This window comes from Schistocerca cancellata, chromosome 11 (assembly GCF_023864275.1).
Source record: "Schistocerca cancellata isolate TAMUIC-IGC-003103 chromosome 11, iqSchCanc2.1, whole genome shotgun sequence".
In the NCBI taxonomy this organism is placed as follows: Eukaryota; Metazoa; Arthropoda; class Insecta; order Orthoptera; family Acrididae; genus Schistocerca; species Schistocerca cancellata.
Window position 1 is genome coordinate 103,309,432 of NC_064636.1, and position 26,110 is coordinate 103,335,541.

The window sequence follows — 26,110 nt, forward strand, 5'->3', positions numbered from 1 at the left end:
CGTTGTGGTCCTCAGGCATGAAAGCAGATTCTGCCTGCAAGCAAGTAACGGTCGTTTCTGCGTATGATGTAGACCCGGTGAGTGCCGTCTCAGAGTGCATTCGAGACACACTGGCCCCACCGCAGGCCTCACGGTCTGGGGTGCGATCAGCTACAAAACTTGTTCACCGTCGGTGTTTCTGGAAGGGATGCTAACCAGTGCTCGGTTCCTGCAGAATGTTGTCAGACCCATTCTCTGGCTACCGTTGCAACGGTAGGGTGACGTGTCGTTCCGACAGGATAATGCTCGCTCGCACACTGCCCGTAAAACTCTACACGTTCTGCAAGACGTGAGCAACTTCCCAGGCCAGCACAATCTCCAGACCTGTCTCCAATCGAGCTCGTGTGACTGACTATGTGCCGAGAACTGACTCGTGCGACTCATCGACCGATCTCACAGAATTACGCAAACAGGTCTATCGGGTCCGGCGTAACATATTCTGGGACAGTATTCGCCGTCTGCACGATCGACAGGACGGCAGAGTCAGCGCCTGCACTGCGGCGTGTGGAGGCAACACCACGTATCGGTACGGGTGCTTCTGCACGGGGCAATACCTGGTACCTCAGAATTGCTTGTGTTATTGATCTGTGAATACACTACTAGCCATTAAAATTGCTACACCAAGAAGAAATGCAGATGATAAACGGGTATTCATTGGACAAATATATTATACTGACGTGTGATTACATTTTCATGCAATTTGGGTGCATACATCCTGAGAAATCAGTACCCAGAACAACCACCTCTGGTCGTAGTAACGCCCTCGATACGCCTGGGCATTGAGTCAAACAGAGCTCGGATGGCGTGAACAGGTACAGCAGCCCATGCAGCTTCAACATGATACCACAGTTCATCAAGAGTAGTGACTGGCGTACTGTGATGAGCCCGTTGCTCGGCCACCATTGACCAGACATTTTCAATTGGTGAGAGTTCTGCAGAATGTGCTTGCCAGGGCAGCAGTTTAACATTTTCTGTATCCAGAAAGGCCCGTACAGGACCTGCAACATGCGGTCGTGCTTTATCCTGCTGAAATGTAGGGTTTCGCAGGGGTCGAATGATGGGTAGAGCCACAGTTCGTAACACATATGAAATGTAACGTCCACTGTTCAGAGTGCCGTCAATGCAGACAAGAGGTGACCGTGACATGTAACCGATGGCAACCCATACCATCACACTGGGTGATACGCCAGTATGGCGATGACGAATACACGTATCCAATGTGCGTGCACCGCGATGTTGCCAGACACGGGTGCGACCATAGTGATGCTGTAAACACAACCTGGATTCATCCGAAAAAATGACGTTTTGCCATTTGTGCACCCAGGTTCGTCGTCGAGTACACCATCTCAGGTGCTCCTGTCTGTGATGCAGTGTCAGGGGTAACCACAGCCATGGTCTCCAAGCTGATAGTCTGTGCTGCTGCAAAAGTCGTCAAACTGTTAGTGCAGATGGTTTTCGTCTTGCAAATGTGCCCATCTGTTGAGTCAGGGATCGAGATGTGGCTGCACGATCTGTTACAGCCGTGCGGATAAGATGCCTGTCTAGAATGAAATTTTCACTCTGCAGCAGAGTGTGCACTGATATGAAACTTCCTGGAAGAGTAAAACTGTGTGCCAGGCCGAGACTCGAAGTCGGGATCTTTGCCTTTCGCAGGCAAACTGAGCTACCCAAGCACGACTCATGCCCCATCCTCACAGCTTGCCCGTGAAAGGCAAAGGTCCCGAGTTCGAGTCTTGGTCCAGCACACAGTTTTAATGTGCCAGGAAGTTTCAAGATGCCTGTCATCTCGACTGCTAGTGATATGAGGCCATTGAGATCCAGCACGGCGTTCCCAATTACCCTCCTGAACCCACTGATTCCATATTCTGCTAACAGTCATTGGATCTCGACCAACACGAGCAGCAATGTCACGATACGATAAACTGCAATCGCTATAGGCTACAATCCAACCTTTATCAAAGTCGGAAATGTGATGGTACGCATTTCTCCTCCTTACACGAGGCATCAGAAGGTTTCACCAGGCAACGCCGGTCAACTGCTGATTGTGTATGAGAAATCGGTTGGAAACTTTCCTCATGTCAGCACGTTGTAGGTGTCGCCAGCAGCGCCAACCTTGTGTGAATGCTCTGAAAAGCTAATCATTTGCATATCACAGCATCTTCTTCCTGTCGTTTAAATTTCGCGTCTGTAGCATGTCATCTTGGTGGTATAGCAATTTTAATGGCCAGTAGTGTATAACCAATTCCTGTATGCCATATGCACTGTTGCAACAATGCGTCCTGAGTGGGCTGGGAACCCACTAATTTTTTTTTGCTTTTTATTTTCCTCCATGATTCTCAGCTTTTTGCAGCTCTCTTCCACCCTGGGACTCTCATGGTGGTGAGATGATCTACTACGTCATCAACCCCCTTTCTTGTAGGTCTCCCTTTATGTCAAGTAGCATGGATCACACCTTTCATTGTTTTCTTTTGTATTCTATTCTCCACCATTCTCTCCATTCGTCCTAGCTTTTGTATTAGTCATGGCTTGACAAATTTTACTGCATCTCTTTCTCGTATCAATGCTTGTAGCTCGGAGTGATAGTGTGTCCTCCAGCCTTCTTCCCTTCTTGGGGCATAAATTTTGTGCACTACTTTTCCTGCACAGTTTCTTAAAGCATTTCTGTCATCTTCTGTCAGCATCCATATCTCGGCTCCATACATGTCAACTGGATGAACTGGAGAGCTATATACTGAGAGTTTGACTCTTTTTGAAGGAAGGCTGTTTCTGAATAGTTGTAGCTCTATTTCCTGCTTGTATCCTTTCTCATATAGCCTTTCCAATGCTGTCATTGTTTGATATTAAAGCTCCAAAGTGATTAAAAGAGGACATCCTTTGAAACACTTATATTTAGATTTTTAGTGATTCTTCTGACCTCAGAATGTGACATTACCACCTTTTTTTTTTATTTTACTTAGGTTGGAACTTCAGTGGCAACACTGCTTTGGGGACACTACGCAATGGAATCTACTATTGCCCTGATAGCACACATCGTCGACATACCTACCTTACCTCCGAGCAAATGGACTCGCCCGCCCCACGTCACCGGCGTGCACACAATTGAGGGAAAAACAGTCACTTGTGAGCGAGCGGTCTAACGTAACGGTGTCACTATATTTTCGAAACAGGAACAACGGAGTTTGATCGAGACTGAATGTGCCAGAGGTCGTACAGCACGACAGTGTCATCAAGGTCTTCAAGAGGCGTGCGGGGAATCGACACTGCCGTACACAACAGTGGCACACTGGGTAAAAGCCGTCAATGAAGGTAATCAAACTGTGGCAGACACGCATCGTGCAGGTCATTCTAGAGTCTCTGAAGAAGATGTGCATGCTATTGCCACTTTAGTGGACAGTGATCGAAGCCATACAATTTGTGAGCTCACCCAAGAAATCGGATTACTGGATACGACTGTGCTTTACATCCTAAAGGAACGTGAAATATTACTGTATCTCATTGCTACCTATCAGAATCCCTCTGAGAGCATTAAAGATGAACACCAGTCCAAATTGTCCATTACATACAAAAATAACCACTATTTCAGTATACATATAATTCAAAAACGATGCTTTGCTGATTAACATTGTTCTTATGTGAGAAACACAATATAAATGTGAAATTAATACTGTAAATAATCGAAAGAAATGTAGCACACTGTCAGGATGTACCAGTAAACCTATCAGTATAAAATTACTACAGCAAATTAAATAGAACATATAAATAAAGCACGTTAATTGAATCTCCGATATATGTTAGCACTAAAATTCAGGCACTAGTTGATTTGTTATAAACAAATTTAGAAATGTAATTGCTACCTGTAACATAATTAGTCAGAAAATGTTATATTAACTCGTAACCAAGTTGAAAATAGGTTCACCTTGTTCAGCACTGAGATTGTAAATTTTTAGCAATGTGTAGCTCTTATTCGGTTTAACTTTTAATTGTGATTTTACATAAAATTGTAATTTTCATTGTAGGTAATTGTTAACAGAAGTACAAATAGAGGCCACGCAGGTGCCTTGGGGCACTCATTTTCTGGCTAGGGTTGCGAGCAAATGAATTGTAGGCTCACTCGTTTGTTGATTGTTGTGAACTCTGTGTCGTTTGATGTCAACTTTGTGTACATGTGATGTAACCGGTACAGTTCACCAGGCTCGGACACCAGAGTCCCGGAAATATATTAGTATTAAAACTGCACTGTACTTTGGAATTTATTTGGGAGACTTCCGCAATCCTTTTCATAGGCTGCACAGCGACGAGACACGAATCCAGGAATGTTACAAAACCCTGAGAACCAAACAACTCTCAATGTCGGTAGAATCGATGTGAAAACAACAGCGCATCGACTGGGCATTTCATTCAAAACATTTGCAATGCGGAGGTGGGAAAATATAAACATCTCAAACGCTTGGGCACATGCGAAAAATTGCATCGCGATGGGTTCCTTACGACTTGACAGAAATGCAGAAATGGATGCATTACGACACTGCTCGGATGCACCTGGAGTGCTAAGAGTGCGAAGGAGAGGCTTTCTTACACCGTATCGTAACACTGGACGAGACGTGGACCACATCGTACGAGCCAAAACTAAAACGCCAATCCGACGAATGGCTTCATTATGGGTCGCCGCGAAAGTCGAAAGTGCGCCAGAGCCCCAGTATGGTGGAAGTTATGGTAATTCTCGTGTACGGCTGTTACGGTGTTATCCTAACGCATTATGTTCCTCCACAGCAGACCGTCAATGCACAGTATTACTGTTACAGCATCACCTGCGAGCAGCTTTGCAAAAGAAGTGACAACACTTTCTGAGCAACCTACTCATCATTGTGCACGACAATGTGCGAGCACATACAGTGCAAGCTGTGGCTGCCCTGTTCGGTTGATGGGACTGGGAAGTACTGTACCACCCACCATACTCCCCGGACTTAAGTCCTTGTGACTTTGATTTGATTCTAAAGATGAAGGAACCACTTCATGGCATTCACTTGAGAACTGTTCTAGAAATTCGACAGGCAGTACACGGCTTCATTCGCACCATCGACAGAACAGGCTCCACTAATGGTACACTACGCCTTCCACATCACTGGCAAAGTGGTCTATACAACGCTGGTGACAACTTTGAAGGACAGTAACCGGAGCAAACATGTAACTCTTTTGTATCGGTTGTGAATAAATAATTGCCACTATTTAAGTTCCAACCCTCGTAATTTACTATGAAGCTGATTTTTAATTATACTCTTTACACTGCCAGGTAGTTTTCTTTCAGTGGGTTGGCATTTCTTCTAATTGCAATGTCAATTAGTAAATGCACATATCTATCTGTGTGGTGGCTCTTTTATTGTTTTATTTCCTGTGCTGTGCAGGGCTATATTGAGTAAGTCAGTGGAGAGCCTATCACCTTGCTTCACACCTTTGAATAAAGACAAAGTTTTCACTTCTACTGAATATCTTTACTCATAATATTGTCTCCGTAATAGGCTTTCTGATTATATTTATTAGTTTAGTACATATACCAACTTCTGTCAGCACTCTTGTGTAGTTCTTGGTGATTTATGCTGTCGGCTTGTCTGAACTTAATGAACAGTAAGTGCAGATCTATATTATATCCATAGAACTTTTCTATCATTTGTCCTATTGTAAGTATTTGATCAGTTGTTGCTCTGTCTGGTTGAAAACCACAACTGTGCCTACTTTTGTATCCTTTCATTTAGTACATTTATGAATATCTTAAAGCATGCTTAGTAGTGGTATACCTCTTTAGTTTCACATTTCCTTACTTGTAAATGGGGATTATTAATCCAGCTTCCTAGCTGTCTGGCAAGGTTTCAATTTCCCATATGTCTGATATTAGTGTGCACAGTCTCTTATTACTGCAGCTCCAACACTTTTTATTAATTCAGAGATAATGCTGTCTTCACCGGGAGCTTTATTGTTTTTCATCTTGTGGCAGCCACAGAAATCTCTTGTAGCATTCGCTTTCTTGCATCCTTGCCTACTTCCAGCTCCCCTCTATCTTCCGGTGAAGCTGTCTGTTGTTCTTCTTCTACATCGGTATTTAGTGGCTTGAAATATTCTGCCCATCTGTCTGCTATCTGTTATTCCTCCCTTACAATTTCCCTCTCTCTACTTCAGCACGATTTTACTTTTGGCTGGAATCTACTCCTTATTTTGCCTACAGCACAATAGATTTTTTTTTTTTTTTTTAATTTCGCTCTGTAGTTCTTGACTTTCTTCTTGGTCCATTCTCCTTTCCCTCTCTTGCACAGTCTGTTAGCTTTCCTCCTTAATTTCCCAAATTGTGACATATTAGTTCCGGTTTCTATTTCTAACAATCTTGTCCTTGTCCTATTCTTTTCCTCTATTACTAACTGCGATGTTTTATCAAACCATTCCTGGATTCTTCTGTTTTTCTCTCACACCTACTATTTCTTCTGCAGCATCCCTTGATGCCTTTTCAATCCAGGTATTACTCTTTGTTACTCAATTTTCTACTTAGTGTGTACTTTCATTTTACTAGACCAAAGAAAGGTGTGAAGGTGTGTGTGTGTGTGTGTGTGTGTGTGTGTGTGTGTGTGTGTGTGTGTGTGTGTGTGTGAAAAAACTGACTTTAATTAGTAAAAGCATAAAGACCACCTACTGTGACCTGATTTGTGGACTGGCCAGTAAGAGGTCATTTGCACTTTGCAGTCATGCTTCGAGGGTGTGGGGTCCAAAGAAGAAAGCAGCCTGACAACAATGGTAGATCACTAAAGAAAACTGAATGTTGTTATATAGACTCTATGTTACAATATTTTGTATGAAAAGCTTTGTTAATTATCAGTTGTTTTGAGGTGAGAACTTATTTCAATATAGAATTACGGATACTGTTTTTTGTGATTTCGTAGTGAGTTGTTAAAGTGTAGAAGCTCTCTTATGGCCCTCACCTCTCTGCAATTGGTAAAGAAGTCACTGTCAAATATGTGGCACAGTATAGCAGGACCACAACATCAAGAGAAAATAAGACGGCGACTGAGAAATTTGGAAAATAACATAACTGTTATTACGCAGGAACGAGTAAAGACTTGGCTTCTCTTAACATAGCGGTCATTTAAAATCAACCCACAACAAGAGAAAAACCTCATTAGTTGGTATTTTTTCATTTCATTTGAAATTAAAGTTTCTCTAAAACCAGCTCATCCTCTTTTCTGGTCTCCTGCTACTTACTAATGGTAGTTTCTCTCTCAAGATTTATTTTACCACATATTGATCTGAGTCATAATTTGTTCCTCTGCTGCTCCATCCCCATATACATTGTGTGTCTAAAAAGTTTGGTGAATGCTGACAGACATCAAACAAAACGGAGATACAAACCAATGTTCTTTATTGCCCTCCACATTAGTTTCCACCTGCTACAACACAGTCACCACCTGCTACAACACACTTTTGACAACGTTTGTACAGCTTCTGGAAACTATCACCAAATGCCTCCTGTGGCATCAATTGCAGAACAGCTGTCTCACGATATCTGATGGCATTTGTGTCCAGACGACGTTCACCTTTCACAGCTGCCTTCAAGTGGGGAAACAGGAGACAGATCAGGGCAGTACAGAGGGTGTTCGAAAACAGTTACCATCTTCTGCACCAGGAATTGGCGCACTCGGATCCTGCAGTATGCAGGGGCATTCTCATGCAGAAGCATCCATTTTCCAGTCCTGTATAACTCTGGCCAAACCTGCGGGATATGCTGCAGCAGTCGATTCGAAACGGACTAGTAAAATGCATTATTAATGGTTTCACCGGCATGACAAATTTCTTGAGGATGATGCCATTTTTGTCGTAGAAGGTGATCGACAGTGATTTCACCTCGGATTTTTGCAGACGGCTTTTTTTTGGTCGCAGGGAAGATTGCGAACACCACGACATCGATTGTTGTTTTGGTTCCGGATCGAACCGATAGCATCAGGTCTCATCTCCCGTGACGATGGTGTTCAGAAGCAGTGGATTCTGATCACATACGGAAATGAAATAATCAGAAGTTTCCATCCATTTTGCTTTTTGCTCGTCTGTGAGCTCGTGCAGCACAAATCGGGAGCAGATCTTCCACTACCCAAATCATCGCGGACGACGGTGTGCACTGTGTCCTTCCTAATGCCCAATCCTCCGCAATCAATCTGAGAGTCCATCGCCGATCTCGTGCCAGCATTTGTCGCACTTTCTCGATCTTTTCTGGGGTTCTGCTTGTCGATAGCTGACCTGAACGTGCCTCATCCTCAGTTGTTTGCTTCCCTTCACGGAAGCGTTTAAACCATTCGTAAACATGCAATTTTGTCATATGATGACATGATGGAGACCGTGGCTATTGTTTGAAGACAAATGTTGATGGTGTTAGGACAGCAACTGGCCACAAATTTACTTTCAGTTCCTTTATTCAAAAGCTACCGTTACCGGTTTCGGATGGTTGTGATTCATCCTCTGACGGTTTTCATGCTTTCTTTATGACATGTGGAGTGTTTTTTACAGATTAATTGTCCTAAAATATAAATAATACATAATTATAAACATGCCACACACAGATGGTTGCGTTACAGATTTTCATTGCACGTGACTTACGTGAAAACGTCAGTTTCGAGTGTTTGTTTTCATAAAATTCGTCCAGCAGATGTAAATGCATTCCCTCTGCATTCTTATTGTTGCACACGTAAATTGTTCTCACTGAACACTTAAGATTTGTCACTGAGATGATTTCTACCACACACCACATGTTTTGATACATACAAAGAGCTTACAAACATATGTGTATCACTGATGCTATGGTATATCGTTACATTTGACGATGATGTCCTATGTTTGGAAAGGATCATATATTCATTTACACAACTGTAATGCCTTTTACACTAGTACAGAGACATCCTTAACGAACAAACAGAGTTAGCTAACACCCCTTTCCTGAAAAATTTCCAAAAATTCTTTCCAGCCTCCAAAGCAAATAATATTAGTAAACCTATCTGTAGATCAAGTACCAAATTTATACGTTACTATAATTCTCATGATGCTAAATATAATTAAATAATATACTATTTTACAACTTTAAAATTAATTTAGCAATATCAACACAAAAAAAATGTCTCTGTACTAGTGTAAAATGCATTACAGTTGTGTAAATGAATATATGATCCTTTCCAAACATAGGGCATCATCGTCAAATGTAACAATATATCATAGCATGTGTGATACTCATATGTTTGTAGGCTCTTTGTATGTATCAAAACATGTGGTGTGTGGTAGAAATCATCTCAGTGACAAATCTTAAGTGTTCAGTGAGAGCAATTTACGTGTGGAACAACAAGAATGCAGTGGGAATGCATTTACATCTGCTGGACGAATTTTATGAAAACAAACACTCGAAACTGACGTTTCACGTAAGTCACGTGCAACGAAAATCTGTAATGCAACCATCTGTGTGTGGCATGTTTATAATTATGTATTATTTATATTTTAGGACAATTAATCTGTAAAAAACACTCCACATGTCATAAAGAAAGCATGAAAACTGTCTGAGGATGAATCACAACGATTCAAAACTGGTAACGGTAGCCTCTGAATAAAGGAACTGAAAGTAAATTTGTGGCTGGTTGCTGTCCTAACACCATCAACATTTGTATTCGTAAACATATTTTCTGCTCACGGCTTCCGTCTCTTACATTGTTCCAGTCTTCCCCAGTTTGTAGCAGTACTTTATGTTTACATGTTGCTCCACTGTGCTGTGACACTTCCTCTCACATTGACTAAGTTCAGCTGGTAGCAATGTGTTAACACAGCCAGTCACATGCCATGCATGCCATGTATCGCTTCTTCTCAAGTGTCTGAAGATCCATGCTCATGCACGTACACATGTGCCAAGTTGCCATTCAGATATGACACCATTCACCAAATTTCTTAGACACACCACGTACAAAAGGCAATGTGCTGATTGAATGACTGATTGACTGACTCATCATTGCCCAGCCCAAACCACTAGACATAGAAACTTTAAGTTTGGAGAGGGTGTGAATCTTATAATGTAGGCATCGTTTACAAAGGGATTATTCAAAATTCCAGCAAAAAGGGGGTGAAACAGAGGACAAAGGTTTTTCTTTACTTTTTTGTTTTTGATTAATTCAGCCTCTTTGGGTGTGAAACGGATGATGAAAGTTTGTATGGAATTATTTCACTATGGAAGCATTTCTGAAGATAAATCTATGAAAATTTGTATTTGGGTTCTCTGTTAGAAATAAAACATATGCCTGTCACCGTTTTTGGAAATTCAACCCCTATGGAGACGAAACAGGGTCAGCCTGATTCACGGACTCATCGCCCGGCCCAAAATCGTTAAGGGTAGGAATTTGAAGTTTGAAGAGGGTGAGGATCTTATACTGTAGGCATTGTTTAAGAAGGGATTGTCAGAAATTCCATTCCTGAGGGGGTAAAACAGGAGATGAAAGGCTTTTTGAAAGTATGTTGCTGTTTTGGGAATTTTGAAGCTAGAACTACGAAAACAGGCATTTGGTGTCTCAATCAGAAAATTAAAAATGTGTGTTTCAGCATTTTTGGAAATTCAGCCACTAAGGTGGCAGGATAGTGGGTGAAAGCTTTTTAAAAATAAATAATTACCATCAAACGGGGTGATTTTGGACACTGGGACAAATTCGGACAGTATGACTTATTTGCTCTTTGCTACTGCACAGAAACAAATACTAACAAAGAGATAGAGGGGCTGGCCAGTACTTACCTCAGCTCAGTACAGCCGATAGATAACACAAAACAGAACAGAAAATTTACATTCCTAGCTTTCGGAACTTTGTTCCTTCATCAGGGAGGAGAGAGGGGAAAAAAGGGAAGAAGGGAAAGTGGATTCAGTTACTCACAACCCAGGTTTTCTGTTCTGTTTTGTGTTATCAATCGGCTGTACTGAGCTGAGGTAAGTACTGGCCAGCCCCTCTATCTCTTTGTTAGTATTTGTTTCACATCTTTATATGAGATTTTACATTAATCATTTAGATCACCTACTGCACAGAAATGAAGAGTTACTTATTTTAACGTCCGTGTGCCAGTTATTTTAAGCACAAGATTGCATTTATTGCTTTCCACGACTTTTATTTTGTGTCAATTGTTTCCCTAGGTGAATAATTGAAAAAGTCTCAGTGTTAAAGATCCACGCATTATCGTAAAGTTGAAACTTTCTATTGTTGCACCGAGTGGGAAGTTATTGTAACCGTAATTGTCGACATGCTCAGTAGCTAACAGCACTGAGACAATTTCTGTCCAAGTTTGTCAAGTTTCTTGTGCAAGGTTATAAAATAATGACGGGTTTGTAAAACTGTGTACTGTGTGGGGTGATTTCGGACAATGCTGAGAACGTATAAGAGCAGGAGAGGTGCTACAGTACGGTGTAATTATGATCCAGAACTTTTACATAAAGCTGTTCGTGATATTCAGAGTGGTAATTTATCGTACAGAAAAGTGTGTGTTTTGTATGGTATACCTAAATCAACCCTACAAAACAAAGTGCAGGAAGCACATCTGAAAAAAAAAATGGGAGGACAGCCAGTGCTAAATAAAGAAGAAGAAGAAGAAGAAGAAGAAGAAGAAGAAATGTTGAAGCAAGGTATCTTGAGGGCTGCACATTGGGGATTACCCTTCACTAAATTAGATATTAGATATTTAGTTAAAGGCTACCTTGATAAACCTAGCAACAAAGAGAAGAAATTTCATTATATCTTTCCATTCGCTTAAGCGAAAATATTAAATGAGCTCGTGCAGAAGAGAACGAAGAGACTGTTTGTTTAAATTCTTTCAAAATAAAAACTTATTTGTAATATATAAAATTCATTATATCATTCCATATCACTTATTCGTAACAAATGGCTCCCTCTAAAAAAAAAAAGGGGGGGGGCGCAGTAACTGTCCGAATTCACCCTCTATATACTGTAACTTTGGACAGAGATTTAAAAAACACGTGTCCGAAATCACCCCAATCCATGGGGCGACTTCAAAACTTTAACTGCCTCAGATAAATATACCTACAATACACTTTCTGGTTCTGGGATATTTTATCCATTACACATATACCCTACCACTTCCATAACAACAATTTAATCTGACAATATGTGAGAAAGTGACGATCAAAATAACAAGAAAACCGTTTGAAATCATCCAGTTTGATGATACTAAAAAATCTTTAAGCCTACATCTACGACGAACAGTGTTCGACTTCTCAGTCAGAAATTTAAAAAATATGTATTTCAGTGTTTCTGGAAATTCGACCCCTCACAGGCTGCGCAATAGAGGATGAAAATTTTTAAGAAAATATTTCGTTACATTAAAAAAATTTTAAAGTTAAATTTATTAAAACTGGTATTTCCCTTCTCGGTTTGATATACAGAAATATTTGTTAGGCGATGGAAGTTACTATGGAAATATCTCCACAAGAATGCAAAGGGCACGACTAACAAAAACTTTGGACTTCAGCTACCAGAATTGCTTTTTGATCAGAAATAGATTTGGAAAAGACCACACTTATATGGCCTTAATTATCATGAAAAGCTCAGAAGGCATTGCACTTCCTGAACAACAAAATTTGATTAAATAAAAACAAAACAAAAAAATCTCTGCAGGCTACACAGTCTATGCGAGCGAAATCGTGGGTGCTAAGATAGTACGCCTATAACTGAGGGCATTTATTAGAATACGGTCAATATGACTGACTATTCCACTGATAGACTTCCACGTACCCCAATGTTCCCTGGGGATGGGGGCTCTTTTGTTGAAGTCACATCCTCCTCCAGACAACAAGAGTACATCGTCCGACATCTGTGTCGACAGTACTGTTACAGCTTTTTAACGAGTAGATGACAGCTAGTAAAGTGACAGTCTTCAGCACATTTCCACAGCGCTACAGGTCAAAAAAGTGCAATGTTTCTGTGTCACATTTTAGTTTGATTTCACATTTACACTGCATAAAGTTAAGCTCTACAACTGTGTCATAATTCACAACAAGAAATCAGTTAGTGAGTAAACAAATCGATCCACAATGCAGGTCCGGTACAAACTTTACCTCCCGAGGCACCCCACATCGGCTCACTGACCTCACTCGATATTTGCACACGACCTCTCGGTACTCGCGAGTGCTAGATAAGCGCACTCCCGACGCACAGAGTACTCACTGGCGTGGTCCTGCCTGTCGGCACTCCGGCCTCCCATCGTGTTGCTGAGCTCGCTGTCGACGGCAGTCACCAGCGTGACGGACTGCGGGTTCAGAGTCCACGTCTCGCTGTCTACGCAGACTCGCAGGTCCCCGTCTCCGTACACGCGCGTCACCTGCCCCAGCTTCCCCAGCGCCTGATGACAGCAGACGTTTACGTAATTGCATAATGCTGCTTATGTAACATCTGAAACAGCTACTGACCACTAAATTTCACAACAACAAACATACTCTGCAAACAACTGTGAAGTGTATCACAAAGGGTCTCAGCACAGTACCGCACGTTAGGACTTCTTCCTGTTTCGATTCTATAAATGCCACTGTCCCTGTAGCAGCAAAACTTAAGAATCTAAAGATTATCTCTACAATCTTGTACATCTACACGCATACTACACAAGCCACCATACGGTTCATGGCAGAGGGTACCTCGCACCACTACAAGTCGTTTCCTTTCCTGTTCCACTCGCAGATACCGTATTTACTCGAATCTAAGCCGCACTCGATTCTAAGCCGCACCTGAAAAATGAGACTCGAAATCGAGGAAAAAAAATTTTCCCGAATCTAAGCCGCACCTGAAATTTGAGACTCGAAATTCGAGTGGAGAGAAAAGTCTTAGACCGCACCTCCAAATTGAAACAAAGTTGGTCCACTGTAACATGAGACACAATTTAGGTCGAGTGGGTGAAGTTACAGCTATAGTAATTTGGTTCGAGTCTTAAGCTTAACAGTTAAGCTATACCAAGTAGCCATTGCTATGTGTCAGACGCTTCGTCCGTATTTATATGGGTACCCTTCCTTTTTCATGTGCTTCATGTGGTTTGAATCAATTGCTTATTTTCCTTTTGTCTGATAAGTGTCGTTCCCTTTGTTATAGGTGTTTACGTCACTCTAAGCTGAAAATGCATTACTGTACTGTGTCATGCATGTTTGTCACATTCTGATAATGAGTGTTTACGATCTGTCGCTGCTCGCGGCATGGCTTGCTTTTCTGCGTGCTACCGCGGCTTACAGTAAAAAAAAAGAGAGGAATTGTCTCCTAAGCGAAACAATGGCAAAAGAATGCTATTTGTTGTTACTTACACTGCTACTTTCTTTGATAATGATCAACAAGAACAAAATAATAGACTGGGTATGATAGAAGATGTTCTTAACGAGAGTTTAGCGAAAATTTTTCTCCGTTTGAAAATCTTTGCAGACACCTCTTTAGTACATTACATTCTGCACAGAAATTAGTCATCTTGGATTTAAAAATCAAGTCAGATGCCGTGCTTCGTTTCTGACTGTATCACTATTCAGCATAAGAATAATAGGGATATAAACATGACATGATATTTATATTCTTCTGCGTTTGCTGTTGTTCACTCTGGTTTCGTAGTTTATTAGGGATACAGGATTTAAATGAGATAGCAGCAAACATGAAAGAATACATGGCATAATGTTTACATTCTTCTACCTTTTCTTTTAATTTATTTACTGACACAGAGGTTTTGGCACCAGTATTTATCTTTGTGCCTGCAAAACATGCCTGTATAGCGCTACATATATTCGACGGCAGAAGTTAGTTGTGGCGGCACATACCAACATTTTTTAGAACTTCCGCTTACTTTGCACTCGATTCTAAGCCGCAGACGGTTTTTTGGATTACATAAACCGGAAAAAAAGTGCGGCTTAGATTCGAGTAAATACGGTAGAACAGGGGGAAAAACGACTGTCAACATACCTCTGTATTAGTCCTAATTTCTCTTGTCTTGTCTTGTCTTTGTGGTGAAAAATACGTTCGCAGCATTGGAACCTTTCTGCAGTCAGCTTAAAATACCGGTTTCTCTACATTTTCTCAACAGTGTTCCTCAAAAAGAATGTCTTTTTCCTTTAGGGAATTCCAATTTGAGTTACCAAAGCATCTCTGTAATAGCTGCATGCTGATCGAAACTTCTGGTAAAACATCTAGCAGCCCGTCTCTGAACTGCTTCGCTGTCTTCCTTTAATGTGATCTGGTGTGGATCCCAAACACTCTAGCAGTACTCGAGATTGGGTCGCACTAGTGTTCTACATGCTGTCTTCTTTATAGATGAACCACACTACCCTAAGATTCTCCCAGTAAACCAAGTCAGCCATTCGCCATCCCTACTACGATCGTACCCGCTCATTCCATTTCATACTGCTTTGCAGCAATGCACGTCAGATATTCCATTGATGGGACTGTGTCAAACAGCGCACTACTAATGCTGTATTTGAACATCACTTTCTACTTATTCTCTATACTTTGTAAAGAGGATCTTGAGGATATTTGGGATACATCCTCAAGTGTTTCCAGTTCACATTTTTCAGTGTCCAAGACGTTCTGCTATAAGTAAAACAAACCTGTAGCCATTTGTACCACTTTCTTTTGATAAGTTCAATATCCCTTGATGCAGCTCTCCATGCTACTCTATCCTGTGCAAGCTTCTTCATCTCCCAGTACCTACTGCAACCTACATCCTTCTGAATCTGCTTAGTGTATTCATCTCTTGGTCTCCCTCTACGATTTTTACCCTTCACGCTGCCTTCCAATGCTAAATTGGTGATCCCTTGATACCTCAGAACACGTCCTACCAACCGATCCCTTCTTCTAGTCAAGTTGTGCCACAAACTCCTCTTCTCCCCAATTCTATTCAATACCTCCTCATTAGTTATGTGATCTACCCATCTAAACTTCAGCATTCTTCTCTAGCACCACATTTTGAAAGCTTCTATTCTCTTCTTGTTAATCGTATTTTATATTATTACCACATATTTGAGCAATATTCTAAGACTGGACAAATAAGTGAATTGTGTCTCCTTTGCTGGCTGATTGCATTTTCCCAATAATCTACCAAGGAACTGAGGACCAACAACTATTTTACCCACAGCTTGGCCTCTGTTAAAATTCCATTCTAAATCATCACAAACTCTTACACCAAAGTTTTTGATCATGTCAACAGATTACAGTTGTGACTATGCTGTAATCATAGGACACTATTCCTCTGTATTTTGCGATATGAATGGATATTTGAGACAGTGTAGAGTACTTATTAAAATCTGCTACATAAGAGGGATCCCACAAAAAATGAACGATTGTAGGATGTTGAAATTTTGTGACAACATTTGTAAGGGCATGCAGAAGAGAGATAATGGATAAATTATTGGGGAAAAAAAAGAAGAAGAAGATTAATTTCTACATGACTGAGTAACATTTGTTAACTGTGTACCACATTTACACCCCAGATTACAAACTTTGCTCAATGTGACAACCACACGCATCCGTGACTGCCTGGAAGTTTGTATGGCTACCATTTCACAACTGTTTGCTTTTCAAATGGTGGACCACGGAACGTTCAGCTATCACGACACAGCCCGTGCACTGCTTGAAGATCACGCATTGCATCCAGCAGTCTCAGCCATAGCGACGGTAACTTCTAGAACAATTTGTGGCACAATTCACTGTCGGTCTTTCCCAGGAACAACTGACAAATCACCAGTTAATTTCAACTTTCCAGTCACGTTCTTCAACCGTGGTGTGGAAAGGGGACCTTTCTGCATCCTTTAATGCATCAATACTTATAAGGACCAGCAGCAATGGTGCTGTTGTTTTGATAAAACATTTTTATAAGTATAGGGTTGCTCACCTTGTCCAGAACCGTGCTGAATGTCTGCAATTGCAATGCACACGGCCGCTCGTGTTTCGACACTACAGTGCTGTACCCAGTACTGGCACCTAAAGGCAGGTCGTGATATTAACAATGCAACTGCTGCAATGCAAAGTCTGAACATCATTTCTGTAAAGTTGTGTACCCACACAGTAAATAGTTTTCCATCTACACTCACTCAAGTAGTGAAAGATGAAGTATAACTACCCTATAAAGCCTTATTGTTAAATGAAAAAAATACATACAAGAATAACAGTATCCAATCCCTATGAAAAAAAGAATTTTATTTTCTATTTGATGTTCTGAAGTTTTTTGTATCACATTTTAATTTATTGTGAATATATGCATTTTCATGCCATTAGTAATTTTTTTTTAATCTTATTTTCATTAAAATATATGGTACAATTTCTTATGTAGCATTCTGCCTAGTGGCAGGTCCATGTCGTCGTACGGAGAATTTCTGATTCCACTGTTCCCTGTCTTCAGCTTCTTCCTTCAGTCTGTTGTATCTCCTTCCATCTTTCATGTCGTCCAGATGTTGAATTCTTCGTCTTCCTAATCGTGAGTTTCCTCTGAGTTTGCATCATGTACGAGTCCCTTGTGTCTAAGTACATGTCCAATCCAGTTGGCCTTTCTCTGAAGAATTGTACGCAGAATACTTCTCTCCTACTCTTCGCAGTACATCGTCATTTTTTATGCGATCTGTCCACTTGATCTTTTCCATTTTCCTCCAGCACCACACTTCAAAGCTCACTAAGTATTTTTTCTCCTTCTTTCTCATGGTCCATGTCTCTGCTCCATACAGGACAATGTTCCAAATGCAGCACTTTATCAGTTTTTTCCTCAATGCCAAACTCAACTTGCTGGTCAGCAGAGTCCTCTTCTTGTTGAAAGCAGCTTTGGCCACGGCGATTCTTGCTCAGATTTCGTTGGTGCTGTGGGTGTGGTAAAACTTCCCAGGTACTTTAACTGATTCACATTTTCTAGCTCCCGATTGTCAACAGTTATCTTCACATGTTTCTCACGTTTTGATATGCACATCACTTTTGATTTTTCGATGTTGAGTTCCATGCCGTGTTTTCTTCCCGTTTCCACCAAATTGTTCATCGCGTGTTGCAGCTGTCTCTGATTTTTGGCGAGCACTACCAGGTCGTCTGCACACTTGACGGTGTTGATGAGGCGTCGTCCTACTTTGAAGTTTCCGCATACTTTCAGCGCTTCTCTCGCCAGCATTTCTCCGTACAGGTTGAAGAGACTTGGCGACGGACAACATCCTTGTCTCACTCCCCTTCCTATTTCCACACTGTTCGTTTCTCCGTAGTTCAGTCGTACCTTTACCCTTTGTCCCAGGTACAAGTTCCTTATAAGTCTCCGATCTCTCCAGTTGATACTATATTTGTTAATTAAAATTTCCATTTGCAAATATTGAAAAGGGTGATTTTGCTATACAAACTGGAGGGAACAATCCCCGAGAGCATACAAGAAGAAAAGTCATCTGGGCATATGGCCTGAAATTTGTTTCCAGCAACAAGTTAACATGTCCACTAACTTGAACGCCATGTTTTTTAGTCAGAAAATTGCAAGACGCCAGTCTGTTGGTTGTGTTTGAAGTATTCGATCTTTTTTTTTTTTTTTTGTCAAGTATTCAATTTTGTGGGATGATTTGTGTAACAAAATATAAACTGAACCTGTAGCATCTTCAGCATTCAATTGCACAAACCAAAACAATAAAACAACAAATATTTCATATCATGAATAACTGTATTAGTATAACAAATATTTTCAAGCATCAATGACTGTATTGGAATTGGAATTATGCATAAGATAAATGCAGGAAAGTAATTTGGTTTTCATTAATCAAAAATTTTCTTTAAAAGAAGAGGAACTATGAAAGAAATGGGTCGTAAATATGAAACAAGACAACCAGTTTACAACTACAGCTAGTTACCTTTGCTCAACTCATTTCGAAGAGAAATGTACATACCAAACAAATGACCACAGGAACCTTTCATCCACGGAAATACGAACCATCTTTACTTTTTCAATATACAACAAATAAAAGATAAAATCTTATGACCACTACCCAGAAAGCAAGTTTTTGACAATTTGCAGGATAATACTATTAATGAGACATCAGTAACTCACAGTAAGTCTACAATTCAATTTTACTCCATGTTCTTACCATACACATATCAATAATTTCTCTTTTTTGCTGTAAAATTATTATTCTACTTTTATTGTGGAAAGTCATTCTTTACATACCTAGTATAATGACCACAGTTACTGTCCTTAAATCACAAAATGCTGAAAGTACAATATGACAGAGTAAAAGAAAAGAAAGTGCTACTGAAGAAGCATATTGAGCAACTTAATAAGCAACACTTAACAAGAACAGTACAGTTAGAAACTTTAGTTGCTAGTTTGAAAAAATAAATAGATAAATAAAAAGTTTAAAAAATAAAAGAAATAAAAAGAATGTGTCATTCAGTTTCTAAAATGTTAAGCAGCAAAAATGTAATGGATCTGTTGGAGTGGCTTTTGAAACTTCAAGCTAGTGGTAAAGTATCACAATATTTTCAGCAAATAAGGAAATTTGTTCTGACCCCACACTTTTATTGTGCTAAAGCACATACTACTTACAGAAGTTTGTGGAATTACCTCACCCGAGAACACTTCGTTGCAACTGTAGAGACGTTTCTTACTTATAAACAGTGAGCATCACTTCACAGCAACTGAATTTGGGGAGGAAATCCATTACGTGAAATTAGAAAACTGCCTGTGAAGCATCTTGCAGAATAAAACAGTCACATAAATCTAAATCTTCTAAGCAGAGGGGTAAAGTCGTAAGAGAAATATGTACTGGTAGCAATCCTATTTTATTTAGAAGGGGGAATGACAACGAAAAAATTGTAAAAATTATACCCCCATGAAATGACCCTAAAAATGTGTGCCGATAAATTATTTTAGTGTCTTGTGAGTTATTATTATTATTATTATTATTACTGGAATATTATCAGAAGGCGGAAAACGTATGGCAGAAGACAAAAATAGTGCGAAAATTGATAAATAGATGGTGCTGTATGTGTCAGAATATGTAAATGAAAACACCTGCCATGCGCACGACCCACTGAATTTGGTATGAACACGCTCGGTACACAGCTTTTCCTCCTTTCGCGTCTGCAACGTTCGCCGTGGCTGTCTCAATGCAGGATTGCGCTCTGCCTGTAAAGCTGTATTACCAGAATGATGATTGTGCACACGTCGCTCTGCAGAAGCCACAGCAGTGCAGGAGGAGACGAGGGGTGGAGTGCAAACGTGTGGTGCATGGAGAATTGCCCGAACATTGGACATACCCGTGAGCACGGGGCGTAAAATCCCACGAAACATCCTTCTTTGCTATGTGCACCAGTTGCTTCCTGTTGACCTGCCAGCAAGAGTGACCTTTGCTTTAGAATTTATTGCTCGCATGGAAGTGGCCATTGATTGGCAGTGGAAGATTTTGTGGACAGATGAAGCCCACTTCCATCTGACAGGATATGTCAATACACAGAACTGTCGAATATGGGCAACGAAAAATCCACACGCAAATCAACCAGTACCACGTCATCCTGAAAACGTCACTGTGTGGTGCGGCTTTACGGCAGCATTTATCATAGGGCCGTATGTTTCCAAAGAGACAGGTGCTTCCGGTCCTGTTACCTGTACCGTCACTGGTATGTGCTATGAGTGTCTTTCGCACAACCACGTCATTCCAGTTTGCCAACAGCGTGGATGTGTGGATGGGATCATTTTTATGCAAGATGGCGTATCTCCGCCCATTGCAAATCCAGTTAAGTAGCTGCTGAGCGCCATTTTGGAAATGCTAGAATTATCAGCCGCCATTTCCCTACAGCCTGGCCATCCCGGTCACCTGATCTTAATCTGGGCGACTTCCGGCTGTGGGGCTGTCTGAAAGATGTGTACATTGTTCTGTCTGCATACTTAGCACTGTACCGAAGGCACGCATTGCGCAACACATCCTGAACGTGACTCTGGAAACACTTCGATCAGTTTTGGAACATGCTGTTTCTCGATTTCAATTAGTTGCAGAAATGTTTGACAGCATATTGAGCTTGTTTTGCACCAGTTACACAGAAATTAATAAGCGATTTGATTTTGATTGAAGTTTTTCATGTGGTTTTTGGCCTCAGGACAATTAAAAACAGATTTTTCCCATCCAATGTAATATGATGCTGTTGTGGTGGATGGGCTTATGTAACTAACAGTATCATACCTGTACACCCATGCACACCGAGTAGTACAATTTCTTTGTCAGACATACGCCTTAGGCATTGTTGTACGATTCATTTGTCATTCGTAGTCGGCCACTATTAAATTGCGATGCTTACAGCACCTCTATTGCTACACTTTGTAACTATTCATTTTGCATCTGCCATAATTTTCCCCCTTCTCTGATAATATTTTGTTGCAATTTGACGTCTTTCTGACCAGTGGTGTTATTTATACAACGGTTTGAAAGTTTAGCTTTAATTATAATCACCCTGTATATGATCGTCTATTCAAACTGATGACCTCGGGTAAGATCAATTTGGTTTCCGTACAAATATTGGAACACGTGAGGCAATACTGACCTTACGACTTATCTTAGAAGAAAGACTGAGGAAAGGCAAACCTACATTTCTAGCATTTGTAGACTTAGAGAAAGCTTTTGACAATGTTGACTGGAATACTCTCTTTCAAACTCTGAAGGTGGCAGGGGAAAAATACAGGGAGCGAAAGGCTATTTACAATTTGTACAGAAAGCAGATGGCAGTTATAAGAGTCGAGGGGTATGAAAGGGAAGCAGTGGTTGGGAAGGGAGTGAGAAAGGGTTGTAGCCTATCTCCGATGTTATTCAATCGGAATATTGAGCAAGCAGTGAAGGAAACAAAAGAAAAATTCGAAGTAGGTATTAAAATCCATGGAGAACAAATAAAAACTTTGAGGTTCGCCGATGACATTGTAATTCTCTCAGAGACAGCAAATGAATTGGAAGAGAAGTTGAACGGAATGGACAGTGTCTTGAAAGGAGGATATAAGATGAACATCAACAAAAGCAAAATGAGGATAATGGAATGTAGTCGAATTAAATCGGGTGATGCTGAGGGAATTAGATTAGGAAATGAGACACTTAAAGTAGTAAGGGAGTTTTGCTATTTGGGGAGCAAAATAACTGATGATGGTCAAAGTAGGGAGGATATAAAATGTAGACTGGCAATGGCAAGGAAAGCGTTTCTGAAGAAGAGAAATTTGTTAACATCGAGTACAAATTTAAGTGTCAGGAAGTGGTTTCTGAAAGTATTTGTATGGAGTATAGCCATGTATGGAAATGAAACATGGACGATAACTAGTTTGGACAAGAAGAGAATAGAAGCTTTGGAAATGTGGTGCTACAGAAGAATGCTGAAGATTAGATGGGTAGATCACATAACTAATGACGAGGTATTGAATAGGATTGGGGAGAAGAGGAGTTTGTGGCACAACTTGACTAGAAGAAGGGATCGGTTGGTAGGACATGTTCTGAGGCATCAAGGGATCATCAATTTAGTACTGGAGGGCAGTGTGGGTGGTAAAAATCGTAGAGGGAGACCAAGAGATGAATACACTAAGCAGATTCAGAAGGATGTAGGTTGCAGTAGGTACTGGGAGATGAAGAAGCTTGCACAGAATAGAGTAGCATGGAGAGCTGCATCAAACCAGTCTCAGGACTGAAGACCACAACAACATTCAAACTGACAGATAATTTAGGTGTGGGTTTAATTCCTTGATGAATGTCACAGGGTACAAGAAAGAAAGAAAGAGCTCTACAAGTGGAAAGGATGTGGTTTTGAGGACAAGTAATGAGTCACGTCCAGACAGTTGAGTCGATAAGGTTCCAGGTTCGAGTCCTGTTCCTGCACATAGTTTTAATCTCTCACAAAATTACACCCAGCAGTCAAATGAAAGGCACAAAACCCATTCACAAAGCACAAGATATGAACAACTGGAGAGTCTCTCACCTGTGCACAAGACAACTGCACGCGCCAGCAGAATACGACGGTACTCACCGGTCGCATCGCCTCACTCCATTCCCCGTGGCCCTTCTGGTACTCGCGCACCAGTGCCAAGTCGTCCTTCACGCGCACCGTGTCGCCCACGGCGAACGTGTTCACCTTGGTGAGCGCCGCCGGGTGCAGTGTCCAGCGGTTGTTGCAGCCCTCGTAGCGCACGCGAATGTCCCCGCGCTCCGTCACCCGGTGCACGGTCCCGACTGTACCGATGTACTGCGTAAGGAAAAAAGCGGAGAAACTACTGTGACACTCATCATCAGATAACAATGGCTGTAGCAGTTGTTTCAGATAATTATTTGAAAATAATAACAGTAGTCATAAAGATGACACTAAGAAAAAGTAACCTGCACTATTAACGACTTACCCTTATTCTTGCACAGGAACGAGCAAAGTATGCAGCCATAAAAATGCAAGGACCGTTCTAAAAGTAAAGTATACTTGTTCCTCCCAACACTTTCAAATCCACATAATGCAGCAAAACGTATTGTACAACATTTTTTGGCATCTCAGCTATTTTTTACACAATAATTATTCGAATTTAAACATTTGTCACAGCTCTCAACAACGTTTCCTGTGCCTTCAGCATAGTTGACTGCCACCAAGTTCTCGAACCAGTCAGTAACATCCACTTTCGCTTCATTGCCATTTCCATAGTGCTTTCCACCCAAAAAAATTGTTCAATTTGGGAACAAGAAGGTAATCGCTTGGGACCGAGTCTGGGCTATAATGTGGATGTTCAAAACTTTGCCACTTAAACTGCCAAACCAAATCCTTTGTCAATGCAGCAGACTGCAGGTGAACAATATCGTGAAGAAACACAACGCAGCCGGACAACAACCGACATCGTTTGTTTTCGATGATGTGACGTAGCTGGCAAAGGAATGGACAGCAGGCCACTGCAATTACGAACTGTCCTCTAGGCATGAAGTCAATGAGCAAGACATCCTTTTAATCCTGGAACACAGTGCCTGTAAACATTTTGGTGCTCATAATTTGTTTGTTTTTGTTGGGGTTCATGAAATACGCCATTTCATTGTATATAATGAGTTTCCTCCAGGCCTGCAATATAGTTGTCAACTCCAGCTATAAATTCTTCTTTTTAAGTGAATCTTCGTCCACCAAAAAAAATTTTCAGTTTTGGCAAGAGATGGAAGTCTGACGGAGCCATATCAGGTGAATAAGGTGGGTGTGGCAACAGTTCATACCTTAGTTCATATAATTTTTCCATTGCAACAGCACATGTGTACAGCCGTGCATTGTCTTAAGGGAAGATGACTTTCTTCCTTGCTAATCCTAGCCGTTATTCGTGAATCTTTTGTTGCAATTCATCCAGGGTGTTTGCATAGTATTCTGCAGTAATTGTTTTCCCAGTGGGAAGATAATCTACAAACAGAATCCCCTTTGCATACCAGAACACTGCTGCCAAGACCTTTCCTGCCAAAGGAATTGGCTTTGCTTTCTTTGGTGGTGGAGAATCAGCAGGTTTCTACTGCTTTGACTGTTGTTTTGTCTCTGGGGTATAGTAGTGTACCCTAGTTTCATCCGTGGTCACAAAACGGCACAAAAAATTGTTTTCGTTTCTCCTAAAACAGGCCAAACATTGTTCCAATATGTCCATTCTCATGCGTTTTTGATCTAGAGTCAAGGGTCATGGCACCCATCTTGCAGATAATTTTTTCATTTCTAATTATTAAGTTAAAATGTGATATACCCTTTCAGATGACATCATCAGGCAGGCACGAGCAATTTCACGCACTTTCAATTGGCGATCCTCCGTAACCATTTTGTGCACTTTCGCAATGATTTCTGTAGTAGTGACACATATTGGCCAATCAATGCGTGGACCACCACCTACGCTTTCCCGACCAAATTTAAATTCATTTGTCCACTTGGCAACACTTGAATATGAAAAAGCTGAGTCCCCCAGTGTATTCTGGAAACTGGCATGAATGTCCCTTTGTCCTTGGCTTTCATACCTTTCTTTACGAAGTACTTAATCACTACGCGAATCTCCATTTTTTCCATCTTAGCAAATCACTACATGGAAACAACAACAGAGCGACATCACCGCCACAGCTCTCTTCCAACACAACCGATGTGGTACATGTTTACAGGCAACAGTCCAATGAATGTCACGTCAACAACTCGTTGGACTAGCACTGGCCTCTCGTGGCAATTCCGAGAACTTTTCAAACCACCCTCATATGAAAAATCCAGGTCTCATCACGAGTAAAAATGTGGCTCAAAAACTCTTCAGCATCCTTATCATACCAACTGACAAAAATCGGTGCAGCTCCCTTGTGTGTTCAACCGTCAAATGTAGTGAAATCCACATATTTTCTATATTCCAAACCACCTCTAATAATTGGATCTGACATCAATAAATAGACCTGACCTCTTTGAGGACATCCACATCACAACTGGTGTCAGTGATTATGACACGGTTGTGGCAACAATGATTACCAGAGTACAGAGGACAATTAAAACAAGCCAAAAGATATACAGGGTGTTACAAAAAGGTACGGCCAAACTTTCAGGAAACATTCCTCACACACAAAGAAAGAAAATATGTTATGTGGACATGTGTCCAGAAATGCTTACTTTCCATGTTAGAGCTCATTTTATTACTTCTCTTCAAATCACATTAATCACGGAATGGAAACACACAGCAACAGAACGTACCAGCATGACTTTGAACACTTTGTTACAGGAAATGTTCAAAATGTTAGTGAGGATACATGCAGCCACCCTCTGTCGCACGGAATCCCTGATGCAGCCCTGGAGAATGGCGTATTGTATCACAGCCGTCCACAATACGAGCACGAAGAGTCTCTACATTTGATACCGGGGTTGCATAGACGAGAGCTTCCAAATGCCCCCATAAATGAAACTCAAGAGGGTTGAGGTCAGGAGAGTGTGGAGGCCACGGAATTGGTCCGCCTCTACCAATCTGTCGGTCACCGAATCTGTTGTTGAGAAGCGTTCGAACACTTCGATTGAAATGTGCAGGAGCTCCATCGTGCGTGAACCACGTGTTGTGTTGTACTTGTAAAGGCACA

At 41.0% G+C, this 26,110-nt stretch overlaps 1 protein-coding gene across 1 annotated transcript in view; it reads right to left on the bottom strand.

The window, feature by feature from the left end:
* The window catches only part of LOC126108953 (E3 ubiquitin-protein ligase MIB2), a 224,455-nt gene that overhangs the window by 94,820 nt on the left and 103,525 nt on the right, over window positions 1–26,110 (bottom strand). The window contains exons 7-8 of the mRNA XM_049914336.1: window positions 23,049–23,264; window positions 13,260–13,434 (exon numbers count right to left, since the gene is read on the bottom strand). Of these exons, the coding sequence (XP_049770293.1) occupies window positions 13,260–13,434; window positions 23,049–23,264 (391 nt within the window). The remainder of the gene's footprint in view (window positions 1–13,259; window positions 13,435–23,048; window positions 23,265–26,110) is intronic.